The 25,060-nt window shown below is 39.7% G+C and overlaps 2 protein-coding genes across 2 annotated transcripts in view; both read right to left on the bottom strand.

Annotated features, from left to right (window-relative positions):
- Positions 1 to 19,135, bottom strand: part of sos2 (son of sevenless homolog 2 (Drosophila)) — a 36,419-nt gene extending 17,284 nt beyond the window's left edge. Inside the window, 5 exon segments of the mRNA XM_018681667.2 lie at positions 2,546 to 2,752; positions 2,850 to 3,014; positions 3,377 to 3,508; positions 3,992 to 4,117; positions 17,575 to 19,135. Coding sequence (XP_018537183.1) covers positions 2,546 to 2,752; positions 2,850 to 3,014; positions 3,377 to 3,508; positions 3,992 to 4,117; positions 17,575 to 17,658 — 714 coding nt within the window. The 5' untranslated portion in view covers positions 17,659 to 19,135.
- A 334-nt stretch (positions 19,136 to 19,469) lies between these two features.
- On the bottom strand, positions 19,470 to 25,060 carry l2hgdh (L-2-hydroxyglutarate dehydrogenase). Its single transcript, XM_018681698.2, is given in 11 exon segments — positions 19,470 to 19,892; positions 19,976 to 20,107; positions 20,230 to 20,387; positions 20,951 to 21,118; positions 21,211 to 21,245; positions 21,341 to 21,470; positions 21,472 to 21,504; positions 21,585 to 21,716; positions 22,632 to 22,783; positions 23,370 to 23,485; positions 24,834 to 25,060. Coding segments are annotated over 11 exon segments (1,344 nt in total). The 5' UTR covers positions 24,926 to 25,060; the 3' UTR covers positions 19,470 to 19,696.

The following is a 25,060-nucleotide window of genomic DNA, read 5'->3' as shown; positions in this document are numbered from 1 at the left end:
AGTTTGAGCTGCAGCAGTGGCTGTGACAGTGTCCAACCCTTTGTGCTTTTTTAGATTCAGTATGACTTAAGCCAGTGTTACACGTCCTGCATCCGTGAGCATACGTGCGTCCACTGCGTGACATGAATTCATGCACCCTCCAATTTGTTGTGTCTGCGCAGCCAATACGCTGCAGAGGCACCAACTGCACATGCGCTCCTGCAACAAATATAATAAGAAAAACTGCACGTCCACGGTGTCCACGGCTGTCCATGTGCACATCTGCAAGGGAGTATAATTGAGGCCTTAACTTCCAAAGGATTTAATTATCTCCAATGTCCATTGTGAATAAACATCTGTAAATCTGCCTGGAAATCATAGAAAACAAGATGCTCCAGAACTTCCCTGAGAATCAGTGTGTTTTTAAGTTCTCTTCAGTATAGAAGCAATCCAGTGATAACTATCTGTACATTACGGAGTCCAGTGCAAAGAGGAACTTCTAATAGCTAATTTGGCACATGTTTAATGGTGCCAATTTGCAGAGGACAGATTCACAGTGACTTAGACAACCCCTGTACTACACTGAAAGTTTTTCTTTAGCTGACGTTTTAAGAAATCTAACAACGGAAAACTGACAACAACCAGGTTGCTCAAGCGCATGTAAACACGGTGAATTTGTTTAACCATGAGCGTGTAGCAGGGTGTTGCTCAAAGTGCTGCCATTCTCAGTCAACTTCCCTCAGATAAATAAACGCTACAAAAACAGTAGTGAGAACTCAAAACAACAACAGGCTCAGCTTGCCTGAGGAAATGATTAGTCAAGCAGACGAGAGCCTTAAAATAGCACTGAGTGATTATTGACTGCTAAAGCCTGAATAGAAGTTCAGTCCTGTCATTATTTGACCGTAACACTGTCTTGACATCTCAGAGTAATTTCAGATTATGCTGCGTTTCAACAGACATAATTGAGGTTATTTTGGCAAGGGCTGCAGATGTTGTTCCTGTCTCAACATAATTACATGTTCTGCATTCCACTGGGCCTCACAAAGGTTTATCCTCCTCACCCAAATGATACCACAAATTACCCAACCCAAAATATGCAAAGCCACAACGACCCATTAAACTCAACTTTCCATTCACTTCTTCTCAACCCAGAGACCCGCTGTTTCACTCCCTACTCATATCCATACTTTTTCCTTTCTTTTTTGTTTTTAAGGAGATTTAGTACTTAATTGCAGTATTAGACATGGTGTAATTAGTAATTTGTATCTTTGGTTAACCTGCTGAGACAGATATGAATGTCAGTTTACTGGGTCAGAGAGTGTGGGTAGCCTCAGGAGATGGTACTGTTGGAGCCTTTCTGTCAGACATGGATGCAGTCTTCCATCAGAAGAAACAAATGTCTCTAATCACAGATGATTTGAGAGTAATTCAGCACCGGTTCTGTTCTGCTCCATGACGCTGATTACCAGTTAGCCGATTACAGACTCTCAGTTGTAATCTTTAAATGTTCTTAGGCTGGATTTGGTTGAAATGGCTTTGTAATTAAGTTTACAGTTGGAAACCTGACTGTTTGTTTATAAGCTGGCTTTAGAGTAAGCTGGCCACAGCTCCTGTATTCAGCACCAGAGCTGGAGCACTGGAGTCTTTATACAAGTTCAAGTTCATCATTGTCACTTCCACAGTTCACACTCAGCGTACATGTTAGATATTGCTCTCCACAGTGCGACAGATGAAGCACCACTAAAGGTCACTACATAATGAGTAAAAGCAGATAAACACAGGTCTTGTGTTAGTACTGCTGAGTGCAGTTCTAGCTGTTGGAGATGATGGGTTGTTTTACTGATTTTCTTTTTAATCTATTTTCAATCAAACACTTGTTTAACACACAACAGCCTCATTTTCAAATGTAGTATACTTCTCATATAAGTCTTGTGATGCAGTGCTGAGCATTTATAACATTTTAAAAGTTAAGTGTTCTCAGTTGTTGTTGTTTTCTGATTGGTTCTCCTCCATCATGCACTGTCAAAGAGGTGATAACAGTCTATGTTTCTACCGTATTCCCAACAAGAGGTGCTAAGGAGAAATCTTTTTATGATAAAACTTAATCAAGTGACAGTTTGAGCTTTTACGTGTTCCTATCAACAGCAGCGAGCTGTGTAATTTAGCTTTAGCTTATTGTAGCAATGAAATAATATATTGAGCTACTCCACAATGTGCTGTTAATACTGATTGATGGGGCAAAATTATGCAGGACATTGCAGACAACACCAGATTAAATGCAACAGAAACAATGTCAATATATTTGTGTTTATCGTGAATCTATTGTTCTGTACTCAAATTATCCCTGCGTAGTTGATTACTGCCTGTTTACTGCTGTTTTAGCTGCTGGAGAGAAGGAGAAAAACTGTGTGAAAACAGGATGCTAATGATCATAGTCAACTCTGCAGCTGTTTACCTGAGTGACAGGTGTGAAATAATTCCTCTTCTGATCAAACTCTAATTGAGAAACAAACGATATTAAGCTTCTGACAGCTTTTTAATTAACTGTGCAGGCTTCCCTCACCTGAGGCGTGAAGATTTTGGGGTTGGACAGGAAGTGATGGCGGAACACTTTGATGATGAGGTCGAGCTCCCGCAGGTACTGCCGCTCCTCCGCGATTTCAAGCCTCACCAGGTCGTCGTACGTGAGCTCCCCAGAGGAGGACGGCTCCTCTGTGCACTGAGACATCAGGCCGATGTCTTCCTCCTGGTCAAACATGTCCATCAATACCTGGAGACAAACGGCAAAAAAACAAATGATTGAATCAGAGATTATCAAAGGAAAATCAGTCTCTGCCTCGTGATGTTTGACAGCTTCGGTTTCTCACCTTGTCTGCGCACATGGACACCTTGATGTCCTGCTGGGTGATTTCATAGTGCCGAATGTTGCCGACGTAGTTTCCTGCCAGTTTCAGTATGTCTGCTGATATGTATTCAAGCACTGCCACGATGTAGAGGGAAACGTGGTAGTCCACTTTGTAGCCTAAAACCTCCTGTTGGGCGAAAAAAACCCAGAACATATTAAGTATTACACAAGGGTCAAACAGCCGTTCAAAATGATTTCTGGTGTCTAAATCTGCATGACGAACCAGATCACCTCAGAATAATTCAACTAGTCTGCAGCAAGCTGTCAAAACAGTATGCTAAATTAGATTTTAAATATTTCCCAGCAACCGGCAAAACTTCCCGGCATTCGCATCAGAGATGATTATGTCGTATAAGAATGTGAATACTGCTGCTGTGAAATATTTGAGACTAGAAAAAGTTGTATTTTCCTAATAACACATTATTATATGGAATATTAAGCTTCATATCTTTGATGGGAGACACTGTTGGGCTCTCCAGGAGTCTGTACCTTCAGCAGTGGGTGTATTTTGTCCACAGGGAGAAGTAAGGGGTTCCTCCTCTTGCGTTTCTCGATGGCTGACTGGGCGTCGGCGATCGCCCACTTATCTATAGGGTGGGGGAAGGTTTTCTGGACACGTTCCTGGTAAGAGGGGGAGAGGGAGATTTATTTTTCTCTCAGCGCTTAATAAATTTGGGATCATTAGTTGGCTTCATTGCACAGAAGTAATCAATTAGTTATGTGGAATGCTGTTGCATAACTGGAAATTTTTAGAAGCTCAGATGCAAAGAAATGACAATCAGGAGCTGTTAAAGAAAGAAAAACAAATAATTAGAGTTAAAAACCTGACAGCTGACTGTGACATCTAGCTAACATGGCCTACTGATCATACGCCTGTAAAGTATATTGTATTGTTGTGGTATAAAGTCTATTCATTTGAGAGCAGCTGTGTTTTCATTCATTCATTCGTTAGAAGAAGATTTTGTTTCCTCTTTCATAAATCACAGTTTAGCTGAGCTAAACCTGAACCTTCACATCTGTGCATTTTCTCAATTTCTCATCATCAATTCATATTTAAATATCCTGTGGTGCGGAGATACGCAGGAGTAAGAGAAGAGGCTTCACCTCTACATCCTGCACCGAGCGAGGCTGGGCCACACACAGCATGTTGAGCAGCTGCAGGATCAGCTCCTCGATGTGCTGCAGGGCGTCCTCCTTCGCCTTGAGGGTTGGATGGACCTGCTGCTGTACCTGGATTATTAGAGACAAACACATAAGAAGAGAATCTTGTAACTTTAAAAGATTAACAGAAGTTTTGTGTGGGTTGATTTCATTGTGGTTTTTATGAGCTTTCTCCTTCTCTCTCCTGCACCACTCACATGATGTCAACTGAAACTGTGTCGTGTGTGAAACTGGTCGTAACACCTGGTATGATGCACCTCAGTTACGCTCCGGTCTTGTTTAATGTTGTCATGACAAGTAATGCAATGACTGACTGAACGCAACACTGAACACTGACTCTTCAGATGGTCAGTGGTTTTTTTTTAGTTTCAGTCTAGTAACTTCAAATCCTGTATAATTTTCATTACAGCTTGTCATTTTCCAAAGTAAACCACACGTTAGACCGTTTCTTTCACAACACTGACGCTGACTAGGCAGGGAACTTGTCAGACTTAGTCACTTTTTTTGGTAAATTTTCTATTTATTTTCATTTGGTGCTACACTAAATAAAGAAGAGAGCATTAAATTAACGCATATTTTTTGCTGCTTTCAAGGAAGCTCAGACATCTGAGAGTCAAACAGTAACCTTTTAAAAGACACAGCATAATAACAAATACAAATCCAAACTCTAATCCCTTTTTAAAATGATGTTATCTCATGTTATATTTCAAATATATGTCAAAATCCTAAACATACATTATCCAATCAATTATGATTTGTGGCAACTAGCTACTCCGCCTTTCATATAAAACTGCTCTTGAGCATTAGCTTGTAGTTTGTTGCAGCTAGCAGAGCGATATCATATCAGGAGTTGTGTGTTTGGGTTTCAGCTGGAAAAAAAACAAACCCTTGTTTATATTTCCAAAGAATGTAGCTAGGGTTTCATTTATTTATTCCTCCCTCCTTCCGCCTCCTCCTAATATAACATTACAGGTGAGGGAGGTGTATATAGTGTATAGTGTGTAGTGTATATGTATTAACTAAACTAACTATAATCAGCCCACATACTGTTTCTCACTGGGGAAAACATCTCATTACAAGAGATAAACATGGTAACTTCTGGATTAGATTTTCCAAAAATATAATTTGTGAATGCATCACTTGGATGTTAGCGATGTCCCTGCTAATGCTGAAAATAAAATAAAACCAACTACTATTCACTATGAAAAATGGAATCTCTCAAGCAAGTTTCAAGCCTGGATAGTCGGTAAATGGACAAAAATATCTGTTTCAAATGCAGACAATCAATCTAAAACATATAAAACATGTTGAATGCTTTGTCTGCAGTGACATAAAGTTTATAATGATTCTCATTTTTGGAGTTACAGCACATAAATCCTGTAAAATCACAAGATAAATCAACACAGGCGGCCATTTTTTTAGCCTAAAATTAGAAGAAGCTGCTGAGTAATAAACCTGTCAACAAATATCCTCTCCCCCACAAAAAAGGCAAAAGAAAACAAGATGCATTCAAAGCTCTCCTCTGCTGATTTATTAAGTCATCCAGGATTCCTCAGCAGAGGAACTCCTCGGCTGGGTGGAACCAGCCGGGCAGAAGGTGTGGTTTCACCAGGTCTGCAAGTGGAAAGAGAAGAACAACCCCTCAACCACGCTCCAGCCTCCCAAAAGTTGTCGTCATACGGGCCGTGCCTTCTTGCAGGAATGCTGTCAGTTGAGATACTATTATGGCACCCAAAGCAGACTCAGAGGGGAGAGAGAGAGAGAGAGGAAAAAAAAGGGAGAAGGAGAGGTGGATAGAAAAGAGAGCCTCACATTTACTCTGCACTCACAAAAGCATGGCCTGTTCACATGCTGGTGATGGAATTACCCTGGCATATAGTAAAGTGGGGCGTTATGATGACAAAACATTGCCCCCGGATTAAGGAATGTGAGAGGAGAGTTAAAAGGTCAACGCAGACCGGGCTTCATGCATTCTTGTGCTCTGACTTAACAGAGATGCAGCGACAGGCAGGATGTCCCCTCTGTCTCCAGTTTGAGCTCATTTGTTTCAGATAAAACTGTAAATCAAAAGAAAACAAGAGTAAGCATAAAGATCCCCGCTGCTGGATCTGCTCTGGATTCACGTTCTGATTCATTAACAACATTCAGATGCTTTCTAAACACAAGAGGAGCTGGAAAATCTGAAGCCACAACTTGGCCTTGTTTTACGCTTCTGTACGTCATTTCTGTTTTGATGCACACTCACAAGACCTAACAGTTATAAATAAGCCACAAGTTTGAACTCTACTCGGAAAAAAAATACATATCAAAGCAGAAGTAGGTTATGAGATATATCCTCTAGACCGCAAATAGGCACTTGACCAAATTCCACAGGACACCAGGAGCTGTGAGTCACCACACTGAAACTACGGGGGTTTCCCCTGACTCCATTCACAGAATAGTTGGCCCGTTTCTGAGAGGCCCACATCCAACAAGTGTCGTCTATCTCCAACAATGTCAGGATGGGAGATGGAGCAACAAAAATACACAAAACTGAATGTCATTTGAATAAAGACATTATGGAAAGTGAATTCAAATACAGTACATGTAACCGTTAGACACTGCTAACAAGGCAACAATGCGAGGAGTAAATCCTGCGTAAAATCTGAATTTTTGCCTTTTTAGCTCTGAAACAATTAGATAATAGAAACTTTAAAAAATGACAATCAATTGAAAATCAATCAACTGAAATTTAGTTTATTCTAGCTTCTCAAATGTGAAGCTTTTCAGGATTTCTTAGTCTTCCATGGTAATAAACTAAATATTTTGGGTTCTTTTTTATTAATCTACTTGGATGATTAACTACTTGTTGACAACAATGATTACTTCCAGGTTCTCAAATGTGAATGTTTTGTGCAATATCTTCATGATTTAGATGAATCTGTAATAATTTTAATAATCACTTAATCATTCTCACTCAATCAAGTCTTTGTATTAGTAAAAGTGACAAAAATTTAGTAGTTCCAGCTTCTAAAATATGAATATTTTGTGGTTCTCTTAGTCATCTGTGATAGTTCACTGAATATCCTGCCGATTTGGATTAATCTTTTAGCAATTTCAGTTATCAGTTAATTTTCTTAGCTGTATGTGACAGTAAACTGAATATCTTTGACAAAACATGACATTTACCCACGTCACTTTGGACTCTAGGAAACTGAAGGGTATTTGTCACTGTTTCACAGATCATAACATTAATTGATTAGTTGAGAAAATCATCAGAAGACTATTCATTCATAGAATAAGCATTAGGTGCAGCTTCACCTGGTTTAAGAGTAAAGAAGTTGGTAAAAACATTTTATAGAAACATTTATCAGTCTGAATTGAGACATCCCATCAGTGCGCTGCTCTCAGTGAATCTGTCAGTTGTACTTGATGAGGACGTCTAAATTGAGGAGTGAAAGCAGAGCGGGGCTGTGTGCAGGTATGACTGCAGCCCGGTGTATTTACAGTGCCACTGCAACTTGATCCTAATGGGTGATGGATGCAATATGGTCTGATACGGTTGGTGGCGGACGCTGAAGTAAAAACGCAACCAAAGTGAAAGCATTCGAATGGGAAAAATAGCAGGGGAACTCCTGAATTTGAAAAGTACTTTTTTCAAAAATAACAAAGACGAGAGGTGCCAAGTTTCCTGTGGAAGAAAAAACACCTTTCTGATTCAAAATGTCATCCCCCATTACTTCAAATTTAAAATTATCACTCATTATGCACATTGTGGAAAGTAGCAACATCTCATACTGAAATGATCAAATATTCAATCAACGAAAAAAAATCAAAGGACAACAACTTTTACAGTGCATTAACTTTTTACATCATATATCAAACAAAAAACTAACAAAATGTTCACTGAATCGAGCTTCTTCTCTATAATTACTGCTTCCATTTCATCATCAATTAATCTGTGAATTATTTTCTGAATTTATTTTCTTGTGTATAAAATGTCAAATTGTAAAAGCTAATTGTTTCAGCTCTGATTACAATATATGCCATTTTTAGTTTAATTAATATATATCGTCACATAGTAAAGTGTCCTGGAAAATCAAATGAGAAACTGTTAAAGAACCATTTAAAATATGTCAGTTTATGTCATTAATCAGTCCTGCACACTTATTTGCAAAACTTAAAACACTTATAATATTTATTTGTTGATAGACAAAAAAGTAATAGCAACTATTTTGGTCATTGCATAACCGTCTTTGTTATATATATATTCACCTATTAATCAAGAAAATACATCAACTGGTAAATGATGAAAATCATTCTTATTTGCAGCCCTAACCTGGATGGTAAAAGCTCTCATAGTGGACTTGTCTCATTATATATATTAGACAAACAATTTAAAAATGTCTCCTTAGATTATAGGAGCTTGTGACATTTCACAGATGAAACAACTGATTGATTAATCAAAGAGAAATCGATGATAGTTCATTTCCCACTGACTCTACTACTGGATGTAGGCAAAGACATTAAAATGAGAAGGACCTCGATCACATGTAAGCTTTCATGCACATCCTCCTGCTACATGTTAAAGGTGTTCAGTTTCATGGGTCAGCTCCATTAAGAAGGGAAAGGCTAGCGTACAGGAAGTCCCAGCGCTCACTCACTCTCACTTTTCCCTCCCCCTCACTGCCTTGTTCTCTACCCACACAGAGCGAAGCCCCCGGGGGGGAAGGAGGGGCAGATCATAGCAGAAGACTGAGAGGTATTGATGTGCGTGTATGAGGAGGCAACAGCAGCCAGGCTCATACTACACATGCAGACTGGACCAGAGCCAAACCAGAGAGAGAGAGAGGGAAAACCAGGAGTCATAGACCAGGAGAAAAAAATCCAGCTGGTCCATGTTTCATCCACAGCATCCTGCAGCAACATGAGTGTATATATGTGTGGCAACAACACAAATAAGACACCACACGCACAAACTTTGATGTAATTTTCTGAATGTCATTGTCAATAAAGGTATATACGAGGCTTTCCTTTAAAAATGGACCATCAACATCTCTGCAGCATCTTTAAACTAGCACTGAAAAAATTAGTTTACTGTTGATTGATGAAAACTATTTGAGGACAATTCTAATTAAGAGTTGCAAAAATTAGTTGATTCATTTATTATTTGATTACTTGAAAATCATTTCAGTTGATTTTTTTTCTCTTAGTTTACTATTAATTTATTATATTGTGCTATATTTTATTAATTCGTTTGATGTTTTTATCTAATCTTATGCTCTTTTTAAGTTAAGCACGTGGAGTTGCCTTTGATGACTTGTACTATGTAAATAAAGTCTGATTGATCGATCGATTCTGAGTTTGAAATATTTGCTCAAATGTGACGATTTGATGTTTTTCCTCTCAATCTGAATATCTTTGGGTTTGGAAAGTTGACTCAACAACAGACATTTGAGGACCAGTGGGAAATGTAAGAAAATAGTTAAAAGTTAATGTTACAGAAAAAGCCATTAGTCAAGAATATAATAACCAGATGAATCAATAACGAAAATAATCACTGGTTAGTTGGAGCCCTAACTTTGATATGGTTTAATCATTCAAGTCTTTCTTAGAGCTTCTTAAATGTGAGAAGTCAGTGTAGGGCTTCTATTTTTGATTACTTTCATTATCGATTAATCTGCAGATTATTTTCTCATTTAATTGATGAATCGTTTTGTCTATAAAATGAAAAATCATCCATCGCAACTCCCCAGTGCAAAGTGAGGTCTTCAACAGTCCAAAACCCAAAGATATTCAGTTCACAATTAGTGGTTTTTAGTAGAGATGAGCAGCAAATAATCAAAATGTTGGAACCAGAGAAATGATTTTTTTTTTTTAAACTATAAATAAATAAATTAAACATGAAATACTGTTGAAACTTTGATTTGATTCTGTTTTTCTGTTTTATATTATTGTAAATGTCTTTGGGTTTCTGACTGATGATCAGACAAAACCAGCAGAAGAACATGATCAACATCAGCTCAAAGAAACTGAATTCATTTTTTAAAAACTATTTTCTGACATTGTACAGACAAATCAATTAAAAACTGAAAAAAACAATAAACCGATTAATTAAGAATGAAATGTATAAATTGCAGCTCTATGTAAGTGTCTCCATTTGAAGCAAAGACACAGTAAGTAGACCAGATACAGAGCAGAATATCACATAAGTGTGTTAGTGACATACTGTACATTCACACAGTATCTTAAACATAACACTGCAACATGCTCAGCTTAAACACATTGAATCTAGGAGATATGAAATCAAAACAATGGAGCAGACAGCGCAGCTTACAAAGTTAAAGGGGAAAAAAACTTCATCGTTCAAGTGGAAAAGCACACGCAGCATTTTTATCCGAAATATCCAAACCACAGACATTTTACCACAAAAGAAGATTTTATTACTCAAAACTGCAATGTCATTAAAATATCAGACATGGAAACTGACACAAAACTGTTGCTGTCAAGTTCATGTGCTGAGAAGATGCCACACACACGAAACAAACTATGAAGGAGTAGTTCAGAATCTGTGAAGTAACTGAACATACAGTATTTTATTTTTTAAGAATAAAACAAATTTATAAAATATTATATTTTTCCAGCCAGGTAAAGAATGCTAACAAAGTCACAGTAGCTTATGTTATTGTAAAAAAACAACTTACTGTTAAGGCTCCCACTAACAATTTTTCATGATCAATTTTACTGTCGATTCTTTTCTCAGTTAATCAATCAATCAATAGCTTTGTCTTGACAGTAAAAAACTCACAAGGGTAAGGATCAGATATTCAGTTTACTGTCATATAATTCAGAAAAAAGATTAACGAATTAACAAAATATTTGCAGATCTATCTTTGATTATTCAACTGATCAACTGATCATTGTAGCTCTAAATCAAACATAAATGTAATTGTTGGATTCTCCACACTCTATAAACATTTATCTGCTCTACCTGCGGCTGAATGAAAGACCTGTTATCATCTTTACTGCCTGAGAACAAACTTTTTATCATCTGCTTGTGTTTGAGACACAAATAATTGAATATATCTGCCGTTACAAGGTCATATTTATTACACAACACTGTTACTAATACTGTTACCTACTGTAGATTTATGGAAAAACTATCGCACAAGTTTTGATGCAAACTATCAAAGGTAAAACTTAAGCTTTCATTCTTCACTATTTGCCTGCCACTGTTCTACATCAGGGGACAAAGAGAGGCAGGTCAGCTTTTTAAAATCGGCTTGCATCCTGTTTCATCAGATGGTGACACACTCCTGAGGTTTGTGTAGTAAAGTGTAACACACAGTGATCAGGTGTTGTGCGAGGCAGCGGTGAAAGAACAGAAACGTTGGAGGTAATAATAGAGGCAGGACGGTGTTAATACAGGGTTAACATTTCTAATTCAATTGATTATTCTCCTGGCTGTGTATATGGGGCTGCATCAGGCTCAGGTTGCAGGTAATGTGGCTTTTGTTCGTGTGTGTGTGGGGTGAAGATGTGGGGGTGGGGCTTGTTATTATACCCGAGCATGTGTCACTGTTTGTGATTCATGCCATGACATCATCTGCCATTACAACCAGACTGTCTGGGGAACCATAGGGCAGAGATCAGCTCTGAGACAACAGGCACACACATTTAGATACACATGCACTGAAAACACACATACAGTATATACACACACACACACACACACAAAAGATGCATGCTGAAGACACACACACACACAAAGACAAAGAGACATAAACAAAGGTGATCCACTAACAAATGCAGATGCAGCAAAAACACACACAAACACACTAGGTTTTACAGTTTTGCACACAACAAAAACGCACAAATTCACAATCTTAAAACACATAAATACACACCCCTGACATTTAGCTAGCCCCCTCCAACATTCAGCTCATAAAGACAATAGCTGGTGGACGTGGCATCAACAGCACGTGGCCTCACCGTGCCCCCGGTCGCACCTGACCCAGTGACCCCCGTGTCCACCCATCCTCTGTCTGAACCCCATCTGAGGACGAACTGACGTCCACAGACCTGATTATTCAATATTCTGGGAAGGGTGGGGAACCTGTGTATTAATCTGCCTCATCCTTTCCCCCCCTGCGCTCCTCTCTGCAGACGGCCTCGGGGGCTGGAGCACAGGAAGCGCAACCTGTTACGAGGAACATCCTGTCCGATCAACACAGAGCTCGTCCCGGAGACAGGGTATTAAACTGACGACGCACTGCATGAGACCGACAGGGTCCAGCTTATCTCAATTACTTTTTATTCAGCTTTAATTAAAGGGGTGATAAAGGGTGATGTTCTGGTGTTTACTGGCTACAGTAGTCGTCTCTTTTCAAAAACAGGTTTTCCCCTCAGTAATTATCATCTTTACTTCCTTTGCAGCAAATCCAGAGAAACACGTCCAACATCTGCAGGGTTCATCTGGACAGAAATTAATGTCAAATACCAGTAAAATGTGTCTTCGCCAGAATGTCCATTGGCTTTTGTTAATGACTACATATGAATGGATAAGATATATACAGTATTTGATCCATGTTTCAAACCTTGCTGACCATGATAAATTAAATAAAATAAAGAGCAACTTTTGATTAATAATTAATCGTCAGGTAATTTTCCCAATGAACATGTCATTTTTGTCTCTAAAATGTTGAACAGTTTAAAAATGTCCTAAAGCCAAACTTGACTTTGTTGAATTAATAGTCAATTTAAACGATTAAAAGCAAAAAAATCCTCAGAAACTGAAAACAATTAAAGTTCTACATTTTTGTGAGAACTGATTAATCAATCAGTAACATAACTGATGATTCATTTTCTGTTGATTGAGAAATTGTTTCAGGTCAAAAATAAACAAACACAGGATAATGACAGCCTATATGCTGCAACAATATCTCTGCAAACATTATTCCTGTGTGGAGGCCAAAACAAAACCTGAATCTTGATAAAAATAAAACTCTACAAACAAAAATAGCCACACAACCCAAGTCAACAGCAATGCCACATATGAACATATGAAGTTGCAACACTGGTATCTGACTGTAGCAGGAGTCTGTGAACGCATGCAATTTCTTTTAGTGTATATAATACAGCCAGGCTAGACATGGCAGAGTCGCTCGAGGTCACCGAGTCAGTCACCGTCTCAAAGTGAAAACTTCTTTATTGTACTTGACAGCTCAAAGATTAGACAGATGCGGGCACTAAAAATAAACTGACACACAAATAAACTTTGCAAGACCGGTTTCTGATAATGTCACTGTTAATGAAATCACAGTGAGATCAGGATTTCTGCCCTCCTCCCAATTTATTAAACACTGAAATTCATGACTAAATTACACATTGTCATTGCTTTCTAAACACTGACATTTCTTCAGGAACTCTTTATGAAAATTTCTCACCAAACAAAGAAAGTGAAAATGAAATCGCAGTTGTAGAAGGATGTGGGAAACATAACCACAACTTTCTCTAGAAGCAGCGCCCTGGGAGATGATGATAAAATCAACAATGTATTTTTCTATGTCAGGTTAACTCTCACTATTCCTGCTGGTATGTGCATCCATGTGCTCATACATAACAAAATAAAAGTCATAAACTCTTAACTGTCTGGTATTGTATAGGAGATGACAGACAGATAATAGGCACAGCTGTATCTGTTATCACAGTTGGATTGGACCTTATACAGTAAAGCACTGGACTGGAGGCTCATGATAAATCACTGTGTCTGATCCTGAGGTGACAATATCTCTGTCTAGCCTGGATAAATGTGGCAGGAAAACCATCTGACTGAAATAAAAATACAGTCTGAGCTGTGAGTTTTGGCCTGTAGTGAAGTCATCCTGTCATGAATTCAACTGACTGCTCAGGTTGAGAGGATAAAAGAGGCAACACACACAAAAACAAAGCGTGCTTGTAACCTGACCAATCTCAGCTTTAAAAGTTGGCCTGCGCCTCACGGAGCGCAGCCCCGTGAACTCGGCAGCACGGCGCTGCGCTAACTCAACATGGCAATGGAATGAAACCGTACCCGGCAAAGCTCTGGCCTTTTTCTATCGATGCCAGTGAAACAGCAGACCTGGGGAATGCACAGTTATTATTAACACCAGCGTGTCAGAGGGCGAAATGACGCTCTTGCATAGCACCGGGCACGAGCCACAGCGATCAAGAATAGTCCAGGACACCGCAGACGCAGCCAGGGAGACAAACACTAGACTCGTCCATGAAATGTCACAGTTAATATCGACGACACAGACAGAAATGCAGACGTCTGCATGTGTGTGTCAGATACACATGACTGGAAAATTGAGCTCTATGCTTTTACCTTTGGCATCAAAATTTGCCTCTCTACTGTTGACGCTGCAGGCTAGTTTCATTAAGGTGTAATAAAGGCTTCTTCTATACTTTTAAAATGACTTTTTACGCATTTTCTGTCTTTATTAGATACAACACTTGAGAAAGACAGGAAATGATGAAGAGAGATTCAGATTCCAGACTCAAAACTGTGGACACTGCAGTTCATTGTGAAGCTTTAACAGTTCAGCTCAGTCTACACTTCAAGTCTCAAGTGTTTCACACCTTTACCAGACACCTCATCATGTTTAATTTGCATTTCTTACATGTAAAGATATCACAGTGTTCATGGTTATTAAGTACAATCATTCAGATCTGCAACTAACAGTGATTTTACTGTTATCTGTTGACGTGTTTTGCTCAAATAATTACGTGCAAAAACAGAGAATATTTCACAGTTTTCCAGTCTAACAGTCTGAAATACAAAAAATATTCAATTCATAATGTTGTTGGTCGTTTCAGCCTCGCTATCATCAGCCAGATTCACTGTAATTTGTCAAATATCATTAAATAAAAACTGCAGCTGAAGACAAATTCTGCAAGTGATCAACCACTGGCTGAAGGCGACACATCTTAAACTGTCCGGCTGTTTGATCATTAAGTCACTTCTCTGCTCCGGCTCTGAAGAGTTTTTACTCATCAACAGATTTTCTTTAAATCCAGCCTCTAAAAAACAATCTAAATCATTCTCAGGGGGGTGGAGTCATCCACCATGGCTTCTTCTGACAAGGAAAACCTCCCCAGTGGACAGCTGTGAAAAACAGCGAGTCACTGTCTGTCAGAACCATAACAAACCTCTCTTGCGTCAATCTCTGACAGGCTTTCCCTCCGGCAGTTGTGTAACAAGTTGAGACAATGAAACTGCGGCACCACAGCCCACCACCTGCTGTCTCTCAGTTTCACCTGATTCATCACACCATCTCTACTCTGCCACAGACAACTAACAGAAAATAAAGGGCTGTGTTATTTATAAACATGATGTTGCTACATAGGTGCTAAAATTACTGTGTCATAACAATGTCTCTACATACCAGATTCAGGACCTTGTTGCCCATATGAACAAAGCAGTTTTCCAATTAAATGTGAATAAACAACATAATAAACAAGTAATCTTGCTTGTTTTAATGTTAAGAAAGAGCTGATTGTGTGGGTCAATAAACAATCTGGCAGCAAAACATTTCAGTAGAAGCTTGATTATCTGCGATTTAAATAAAGAAGTAGTGAACTAGCTTCATCAAAACACAGCACTGCACAAAAAAGGAGTCAGTCTATTATGAGAGGTACAGACATGTATCTTTCATGCTGTGAAAATAAACTTGGTCTGAAGTACTTTCATCTATTTTAAGAACACAAATATTTCAGTGTTTCAAACAAGATCCCTCTCCAAAAAAGTCCACATGCTGTGAGGTTCATACTGTACTGACTCTGTTTATTATACAAGTGTGGTCTTAGTTTGATTAATCAATAGACAGAATAAAAATGGGCAACTATGCTGATAATTGATTAATCCTTTAAGTAAAATGCCAAACATTCCCCAGCTCCAGCCTCTTAGTTGTGAGGACTGTGATTGTATTTGCCATGTGTGATAGCTAACAGATCATTTTTTGGGTTTTGGACTTTAAGTTGAGAAAAAGAAGATGCCATCTGAGGTTTTAGGAAACTGTGATGGCCATTTTGGAGTTATCAATTAATGAAGAGAATAAGTTTTAAGTCGGGAAGGATGGCACACACCAACAGTAAGCTGGCAGGATAAAGATGTTCAGGTCATACTGTAAGAGCTGCTGCTGCTGTTTGGGTTGGATTCAAAACCTCCTGCAGGTCACCAAGGTGAGCAACACTGCTTGCTGTGCCACCCTAATGTGCCATGGCATCATGAGCTTGTATTACAGCTGCTCAAAGCACCACACAGGTATCCCGACAGCACGGAAACTCAGCAGAAACTGTCCTGTCTCCACTTTGTGCAACAACAACACAGCTTTTCCACCACAGTCCATGTCCTTCTCTTAACCCATTAGTGACACTTCTGAGCTCCGACCACATCAGGACACGTAAACATAAAAGAGAGGATCTCGACAGGACCTTGTGGGTTTACACACAGACCCATTACAAAGGGGAAAGCAGCAGGCAGAGCTTTGTGCACCCTCATGAAAAAGGCAAGAAGTTGACAGTAAAACTTAAAAGATCAGGGGTAACTTTGTGTTCCCAGTTAGCTGACTGCACCAGCCTGTCATGAGTTTGCAAGTCTGACCAGAAAAGAGTGAGGGAAGCTATTCTCTGACTGGACAGAAAATAGAAAATAAACCTGGTGATGATTGGGAGAAGCCAAGATGATGCAAGAAAAGGGAGAGAGAGGGACAGTCAAAAAGGAACTGATACAGGTCAGTCCTGCTGACCAAGGCTGTTAAAATTAAAATATTTCCTGTCCTTAAAGTTTCAATTAGGGTTTTGAGAATTAAGTTACATTTCTCTGGATGAAGGAGGGAAACTTGACATGTAAGCAGCAGAGAACAGCTGCAGAAGGCCTCTTTCTGCTGGCTCTGCAAGGATGAGACATCTTTGCTGTTACACCAAATGAGGAACAAATAAAGAGGCTAGCAGCAGTACATGTGTGTCCAATGATGTTTGAAGCCTTTGAGCTACAAGGTGGAGGTAAAATCAACACCTGGCAAAGTTATTAGTGTGATCTGTTTACCCTGAAATCTAGGAAACACCAACAGAGGATCGCGTTACTGTAGAAACTAATCAAAACTGATCAACTTCTTTAAACACACCGTGAGACGAAAAGGCATTATAGGGAACTTGGGTGAGATAAAAAGTGAATAAACACAATGCAGGCACGTAAACTGTGACTGAAGATGAGGACAGCAGTTTCAACACTGGCTGCAGTGACAAAATATCAAATACTTTCAATTAAATTGGTTTTTCGGGGACGTTTACAGGCGGTTACAAGGGTAAATTCGCTTGTATTGATCATAATAACAACAACACTGATGACAACAACACTTTATAGTAAGATTACCTTAACAACTTGAGACAAAAGTTTATGTTAGGAAGGTGTACATGCAGATGATTCTCCAGTATGTGAATGTGTGCTTTGGCGAGAATTTAAGACTTCACAGGGGGTAAGATAGTGTAGTAAAATCCAGTGTTACCTTTCGCAAAGCTTGCACGAAGAGGCCTCTCCATTTCTGACTGTTCTCGTCACTTGAAAAGTCGTATATCTGCTGGGGCTGCATTGCTGTAGCGGCTCCTGGCGTTGCCGTGATCCGGGCTGAACTGTCAGCATCGGCCCCGGATAGATAGTCCTTGTGGGTGGGTCAGTCCAGGGGCAGAGGCACGGTGGAAAATAGAAAAAAGAAAGTCCAACTGGCTGGCTTGCAAATACGAAGAGTATCACTAAACTACACTGCCAGTCCGGGGTCGAGTCGGGTTAAAGAGCGAAAAATTAGCTACAAAAGAAAATAAGCACATGTAGCTATAAAGTTAACTCGCTAGCTTGGTAGCTAGTGAGGCTAGCCTGCTGCTGCTGTAAACACGGGACAGCGTCTGACTAAAAAGCTAAAGGCTAATAACAATGTTGCTAAGTGTTATACTTGCTACTTGGCGTTTGCTGAAAGGCTTATAACAGGCACATTAAGTTCAGTTTTAAGTCACGACATGGGAGCCTAGCTTGTTGCCAGCTAACTACAGCTACAAGTTAATGTTTGGTTATTTTCTGCCTGAACACCTGTAACGTTAGCGGGCTAGCGTTAGCCGAGCAGCTAACTAGTGCTACAGGCTGCTGCTGGCCTTGATGCGCTCCGAGTTTTATGTTGTGGCACACGACCCGTTCAGCTCCAAACAAGGCACACTTTCTCCTGCGCTGTTTACTTCACATTTAGTCATCTTCTCCGCGGCGATCAGGACGCTAAATCCGGCGTAAATCCCCCCGGAGAACGGCGACCAGTCCGAGGCATGTCTGCGAGCCCGGAGCAGCTGGAGAGCGGTCGAGGTGTTTTTGGTTTGTGAAGTCGAAGATGTTCGTACCAACTCCGCTGCCTGTCTGTCTGCCGCCGCTCTCTGCGCCGCGTCCGCTGTCAGGCACGCACGCTGCGTAATTTCACATTTTATTGGACGGAAAAAAACAAGGCTGGACTTTCTGTCTCATTACAATGAAGAGCCACAGTGCGAACAGGAGATTAATAGTTTCAGGAATATAGATGGATCATATAAAAACAACCTTTATTTACACATTTCCTCCACTTTCCAAGCAGTGTTTACAATAAACACAGCTGAAACATTACCGAATGCATTTCATTAAACAAACAGACCACATGTAAGCAAAAAAAGCCACTTCATTTTTACTGGCATTACACAAGTATTAACAGTATAAACATTAAGACGAATTGGTTTGACAACAGCATCTAATTCAGACATATTTCGTGCTGTAGTCGAGCTCGTACAGTATGTTTGTTGCTGTGATTCTGCCTCCTTGTGGACAAACTAAATAACTGCTCATATTAAAAGCACCAATAGTTCATTTTTTCTATTTACCTATTTTCCTTTCTTAGTGTACCTTTACTTCTAATATTAAAAAGTACCTTAGATTAATATACCAAAGAAAATGCAGCACATATTTTTAAAAAAATCATATGGCACAAACCACAAGCATGGGTACATTTGCTATTCAAAAATATGCATATATGGTAAAAAGACATTAAACGTAATCTCGTACGTAAAACTCTTTCAATCTGCTGTACAGTAGACTATAGTATAATAATATTCAAATGACAGAAACAAAACTGCTCTCATAAAGTCAGTGGCTGAAAAACACAACACAGCCAAAAGTAAAAGAAGAAGTTCCATACCAAAAAGTTAAGCTCACATTCATCATCAATTCGATATGTTGTGTATTTCTATATTCCTATTTTAATGTTGATGATAAAATCATTAGAGCTCTTAGTAACCCATGATGTAGTGCAATCATTTATTGATGATAAATCATTAGAGCTCTTAGTAACCATGATGTAGTGCAGATCATTTTAGATTTTTACTGAAATGTGGAGTAAACATATTATGCAGCCTGATGGAGCACTACTTAAGTAAAAACAGTCTTAAAATGTGATTAAGTCAAAGATATGTCACTTTCCTAAATTAAGGCATGACCTGTAATATAAAAATGTCTCGATGATGCTGAGGTAGTAACAGCTTGGTACGACAATGCAGTTTCTCTTGGTGACCTCAAGCTGAAGTTTTTGGCTATCCCTGTTTTCCTTCTGTGGCTGCAGCGTTTCTCTACAGCGAGAAGCGGCTCTCCACCTCGTCTGCGATCATCTCGGCGATGGCGAGGGAGGAGGTGGCCGCGGGCGAGGGAGCATTACGCACGTGAAGCACCCGACTGCCCACGTCCCCGACCCCACCGTCGAATACAAAGTCATCCACAAGGTTCCCGTCCTGGTCGAGGGCTTGAGCTCGGACTCCTGCAGGACCCCTGGAGAGAGGAAAACAACCAGGGTTACAGAAACAGAGGAGATTTCTCTGTATTTCTATATTTTTGGTCTTGAATCATTCTACCTGAGCACGTCATTCAGTGAGAGTTCAGGGATGTACTTCTGCAGGATTTTAACCTGTGCACCAATGTTAATCCCTCTGTACATCTCTCCAATCCCATACGTTATGTTCCTCAACACCAGCTTCTGAAGGCCCCTGCAGCACACACAGAAAAAGATTAAATGTCCAATGTGAATTTTCATATACAAAACACTTTTCAAACTGTAATTCTAAGAAAAGAAGAAGAAAATAAGGACAGACAAAATTTGATGTTGTACCTGAATGAGAGAGCATCTACAAAGTCTCTGGCATTGAAGTCATACACTTTGTAACCCTCCCTTTTGAAGGCGAGGACCGCGTTAGGACCGAGCCAGACGCTTCCATCCATCCGTGGGGTGAAGTGAACGCCGAGGAAGGGGAAACGAGGGTCAGGAACCTGTGAAAATGAAGCAGCAACAGTGAAGGATATATACATTATTGGGATCCAGTTAATAACAGAGGAGGTGCCACTGATATTCTGAGCATAGATGAGTAGAGTAGATGCATATTTGCAGTTTCAAGCTGTCATTTTTTCTTTTAAACCAAAAGCCTGAAACTACAAAAACTGTTTTGGCCTGCCACAAGGTTACAGGTTTGGATTTGATTATTTAAAAGTCATATCTTCAACCTAAATCACCAAGAAGGGCTAAAAATATTTTGGATGGAACAGATTTTCCCTAAATTATTTTAAGCTTTCAGGGATCTGCTTCTAAATGAAAAACAGGAAGCAAATGATTGAAACTTACAAGGAAATCCAACCTTTTTAAATGGCGGCAAACAGGGGGCTATTTCTAGAGAAACAGGAATGTACCAATAATAAAAAAAGATAGGGTTTCAGCTTACTGATCTCATGTTAAGGCCCTGAATTCCTTCTAACTTTAATTCAAAAAGATGTCACCAAAGCTTGACATTTCTTGAAAAAGATGAACTCATGTAAATGTGGATCTTCAGCAGACTTACAGGGTAGATATTTCCTTTGACCAGGTAGTGTTTCTCTGGCTTCAGGACCAAATAATCTCCTCTGAAGGGGACGATCCGCGGCTCCCGACTGCATCCGGATATCTGCGACAGGCGGTCTGAGTACAGGCCTCCGCAGGTCAGGACATAACGGCTCCGCACCTCGTTACCCTAATAACACAAAAAAATGCAAAGAATGCAAAAAAAAAAAAAAAAAAAACACTGTCTACACATTATGATGCTTTTAGTTGTATGTGTCTCACCTTTTTGTCCCGGATTGCGAGCGGATATTTCATCCCTGCAAAAAAAAAAAAAAAAAAAAAAGACATACTTAGCTTTTTAAAAATGATATAACTCTGTCTGCACATTAATTTACAGAACCTGTCTTTTTACCTTCAGTGCTCCCAGCTGAGCTCTCCTTGACCATGGAAATGTCATTGACCTCATATTCGGTTACCACTGTGCCGCCTGCCTCCTCAAAGTCTGTGCCATACCGGAGAGCCACCATCCTCCAGTCCACGATAGCCGGTGTAGGGTGAATCCAAGGCCATTATACCCTGAGAGGACAACATCCTGTTAACCTTCACTTCTATCTTTTCTTTTGTCTGAAAGAAAACATTGTCTTCAAGTCTCTTACTCTGCAGTACGGCTCTCGCTCTCTGATTCCTTTGGCATCAACGATGCTGAGATCACGCACATTGTTCTTCAGCCCGCGCTCATACAGAGCTTTCAGTCTGGGTATCTCCTCCTGCTCCACAGCAACAATAAGCTGCCAAAACAGAAATACAGTGATCAATACACAGATAGACACAACACAATGATCCTCATGGCAGATATTTACAGCACCTGAACAGGACTGGGCGTCAAATCTCAACACCTTGATGTGGCTGGAGCCTAATTTTGGCATTAAGTGCTTGCTAAGATTTGTCTTCTTTACTTATCAGACAGTTTCTGGTTTAAATCACAATTTTGACTTTAAATTTCAGGTTTTGTTTAGACAACATTTAACATTTGAGAACGTTGACTACTTCAGACAAAAGAAAAATAAAGGTTTGTAAACATGTTATTTCAAAGAACGTTACATAAAGAGAAAAGTACAAAATACAGACATGGTAGACCGAGCTCTACACCTGCATGGTTGTACAGTAAGACACTAACACTTCATTCCAACTAACTAAGTTTTACAGTAACATATCACTGGCTGTCTAGTAGCCAAATGTTTGGGGTGCATGCCACATAACTGCCATGTCCATGGTTCAATTCCTGGCTCAGGGACCTTGTTGCACGTCATGCCTCCACACTGCCTCCTTCTCTAGACTTTCAACCATCGAATAAAGAAAAAAAAAAAACCTTACTTATCATGTCTAAAAAAAGAGCTGACAGTATAATTAAGTCAATGTGCAGTTGAGCTGAGTAAGAATCTATTAAATCTGCACTTACAGCAAAGATTCTGATTCTGTGGATTTGTTTGTTTATTAGTGAAAATCATGCAATTTGTTTATCTGTAAAGAATCAACAGAGTCAACTGTTGTTTCCCAATGTCTGGATTACATGCTTGTTGTAACATAATGCAAGAATGTGTCTTTTAATCCCAAGTCAGCTGAGCACCTTAAGTGGATCATCCAAAGTAAACACACTGTGTTGTATGTCTTATGTCTTATCTGGTTAAAACACTGAGGCAGACCTTTCCACATCTCTTGTAAGGGAGTCCTTTCTTCTCGCAGTACTCGTAGGCTAAAGTGGCTCCTCGCACACACAGACGGGCCTTCAGCGACCCCGGCGTGTAGTAGATCCCGCTGTGAATGACTCCACTGTTGTGCCCACTCTGGTGCACAGCTGGTGAGTATGAAAAAGAGAAATTGACAAACAAAAAACAAGAAAGAAAAGGAGGTTTTATCAACACCCACGGGCTAATGGGAAAAAATATAGCTAGTTTTCTAGATTTTAGAGTTTCATACACTTGTTTGTTTTCTTGCAGAGAGTTAGATGAGAAGACTGGACACCATGATCATGTTTATTATTAACATGTTACATTAAATTAAGTATTTTATTTATATTTTTCTTTCAGAATTGTAGTAATTAGTGAAATCTGTAAATATAAGAACACTGACTGTCTTTTATTGTATTGGCTCTGTACCCAAACACACTGGATTTAAAATGAAACACACAGTTTTTCTCGTTTAAGTGTGTTTAATTGAGTTCAGTGTTGGACTTTACTCAGGACAACAATGGGATTATAATTCCCACAGTTTCACCCAACACCTTTGAGTTAAATCTGAAACTTGGCACTTAATCTCCCCTCATCATTGCATTGCATCATTGCTGGGTTTAATCATTGTGACAGAAGACAGAGGGAACATTTTGCTCTTCAGAACATGTTGTCTTTTACCAAAACAACAACTGTCAAACACCCTCCACCCACCGAGCTCCTTTTCTTTCTCCAGCAGGATGAAGCTGAGAGACGGGTGTCTCAGAATGAGCTCTCTGGCTGTGGCCAAGCCCACGATGCCACCACCTACCACGGCTACATCATATGTGCTGAAAGGCAGACAGGAGGCTTAGGTTATGAGCAGTTCAAATTTACGATGGTTACTGATAAACAACCGGCTTTGCAGGTTGCAAAAGGTAAAAAGCAAAAAGCTGAATATTTAGGTCACTGGTTCAAGGTCCAACTGAACGTGACTGTACTTTGAAACCTGTCGCTCGGGGAAGCTTCTGACACAAGTGTTGCATAGTTACCAGACTATTTGTAACTAGAAAGACAACATACAGATATGTCACAAGTTTCTCTGACAAATTGAAAAATTAATTACCAACAGACTATTATCTAATGGGAGAGCTTAAAGTGTTAGCAGCAGTTCCAGTACATCCACGATCCAACACAGGATTTCACATAATTAAACGTCTGCAAAGAACACGATGTTCAACACTGGCAGCACAATTAATAAGTGGTGCTCTCATGAAGGCACGAGACACTGTCAACAAGCAACATCTTGTTTTCATTCTTGAAAATTGGAACCAGGCGAAGTGCAGTAATGCTCAATGGGGGATGGAAGTATTAAATCCAATGGAGAAAAAAATCCTTGGGAACATCCCAGCTTACCTATCCGTACCTGTGGGAGTATCAACATTCATGTGCAACCACAAGGAAATATATGCCAAAATGAAAATGTTCTGGAAAGAAACTTTTGCTCCAGGGGTTTTAATTACTTAGTTTGCATACAAAGAAGCAGAACAAAGAACAGTGCTGCCAGAACTTGTAAAAGCTTGAACAGGTGTTGTCACTTAAACCTCAAGAACATTTAACTAGTGTCTTGCTGGTGTCACTTAAACTAGCAAGATTATACATTTGTTATGCATCAATATCCATATCCACAGCATTTCCATTATATAAGCTGCGTGCCATGATTCCAGAAGGGCCTATAAATTCTTTAGGTCTAATAAATGCTGCAGGCATGTTCACAAATGTTACACTGACAAGGTTCTGCAGGTAGAAAGAAAATCAGACAAATCACAGACAATTAAAAGATTAAAGGCATGCAGCTGCAGATGGAGCAGGTATAGGTGGGGAGGCACAATGCAGGCACGAATGTTTTGTGCGCATAAACAGTGTGGTTGTGTTGTGTAGATCAGGTTATAGCAGAGAGGAGAACATGTTGAGCAATCTGGTTGTTGGTGCTGAATGTCCTTGGCAATGTTTAGGATCAATTAAAAGTTGCTTCTTCAAGCAGGTACCCGCTTGTCTGCTACTTATGTGAGCCAGTGAGTAAAAATTAAAACATCAAATAGACAAAGTAGTACTCGACGAACTCCCCACATGTGAGTAAACTACACTACAACACCGCTCTGTTAACAGTAGCCTGCTTTCCTCTCTAATGTCACTTACCTGTGCAGCTGTCTACTTGTAATGTCCTTTAGCAGTTTCGGCTTCGCTGCCCCGACAGCCTTAAAAGACGCGCCGCTCAGTATCCGAATCATTATCACAGCGTCCTGAAAACACTTCAGAGTCGCTTCTTCATTGTGCAACTGCCTGACAGATTTCCCTGAGTTTTTATGTTGTGTGTTTCCTCCTCCTGTTGCCGCTGCTAACCCCCCATTCCTGCTGCTCTATCC

This window comes from Lates calcarifer, linkage group LG19 (assembly GCF_001640805.2).
Source record: "Lates calcarifer isolate ASB-BC8 linkage group LG19, TLL_Latcal_v3, whole genome shotgun sequence".
NCBI classification, from domain to species: domain Eukaryota; kingdom Metazoa; phylum Chordata; class Actinopteri; family Centropomidae; genus Lates; species Lates calcarifer.
The sequence above is the reverse complement of the archived record's forward strand: the minus strand, read 5'-3'. Positions and strand labels throughout refer to the sequence as shown.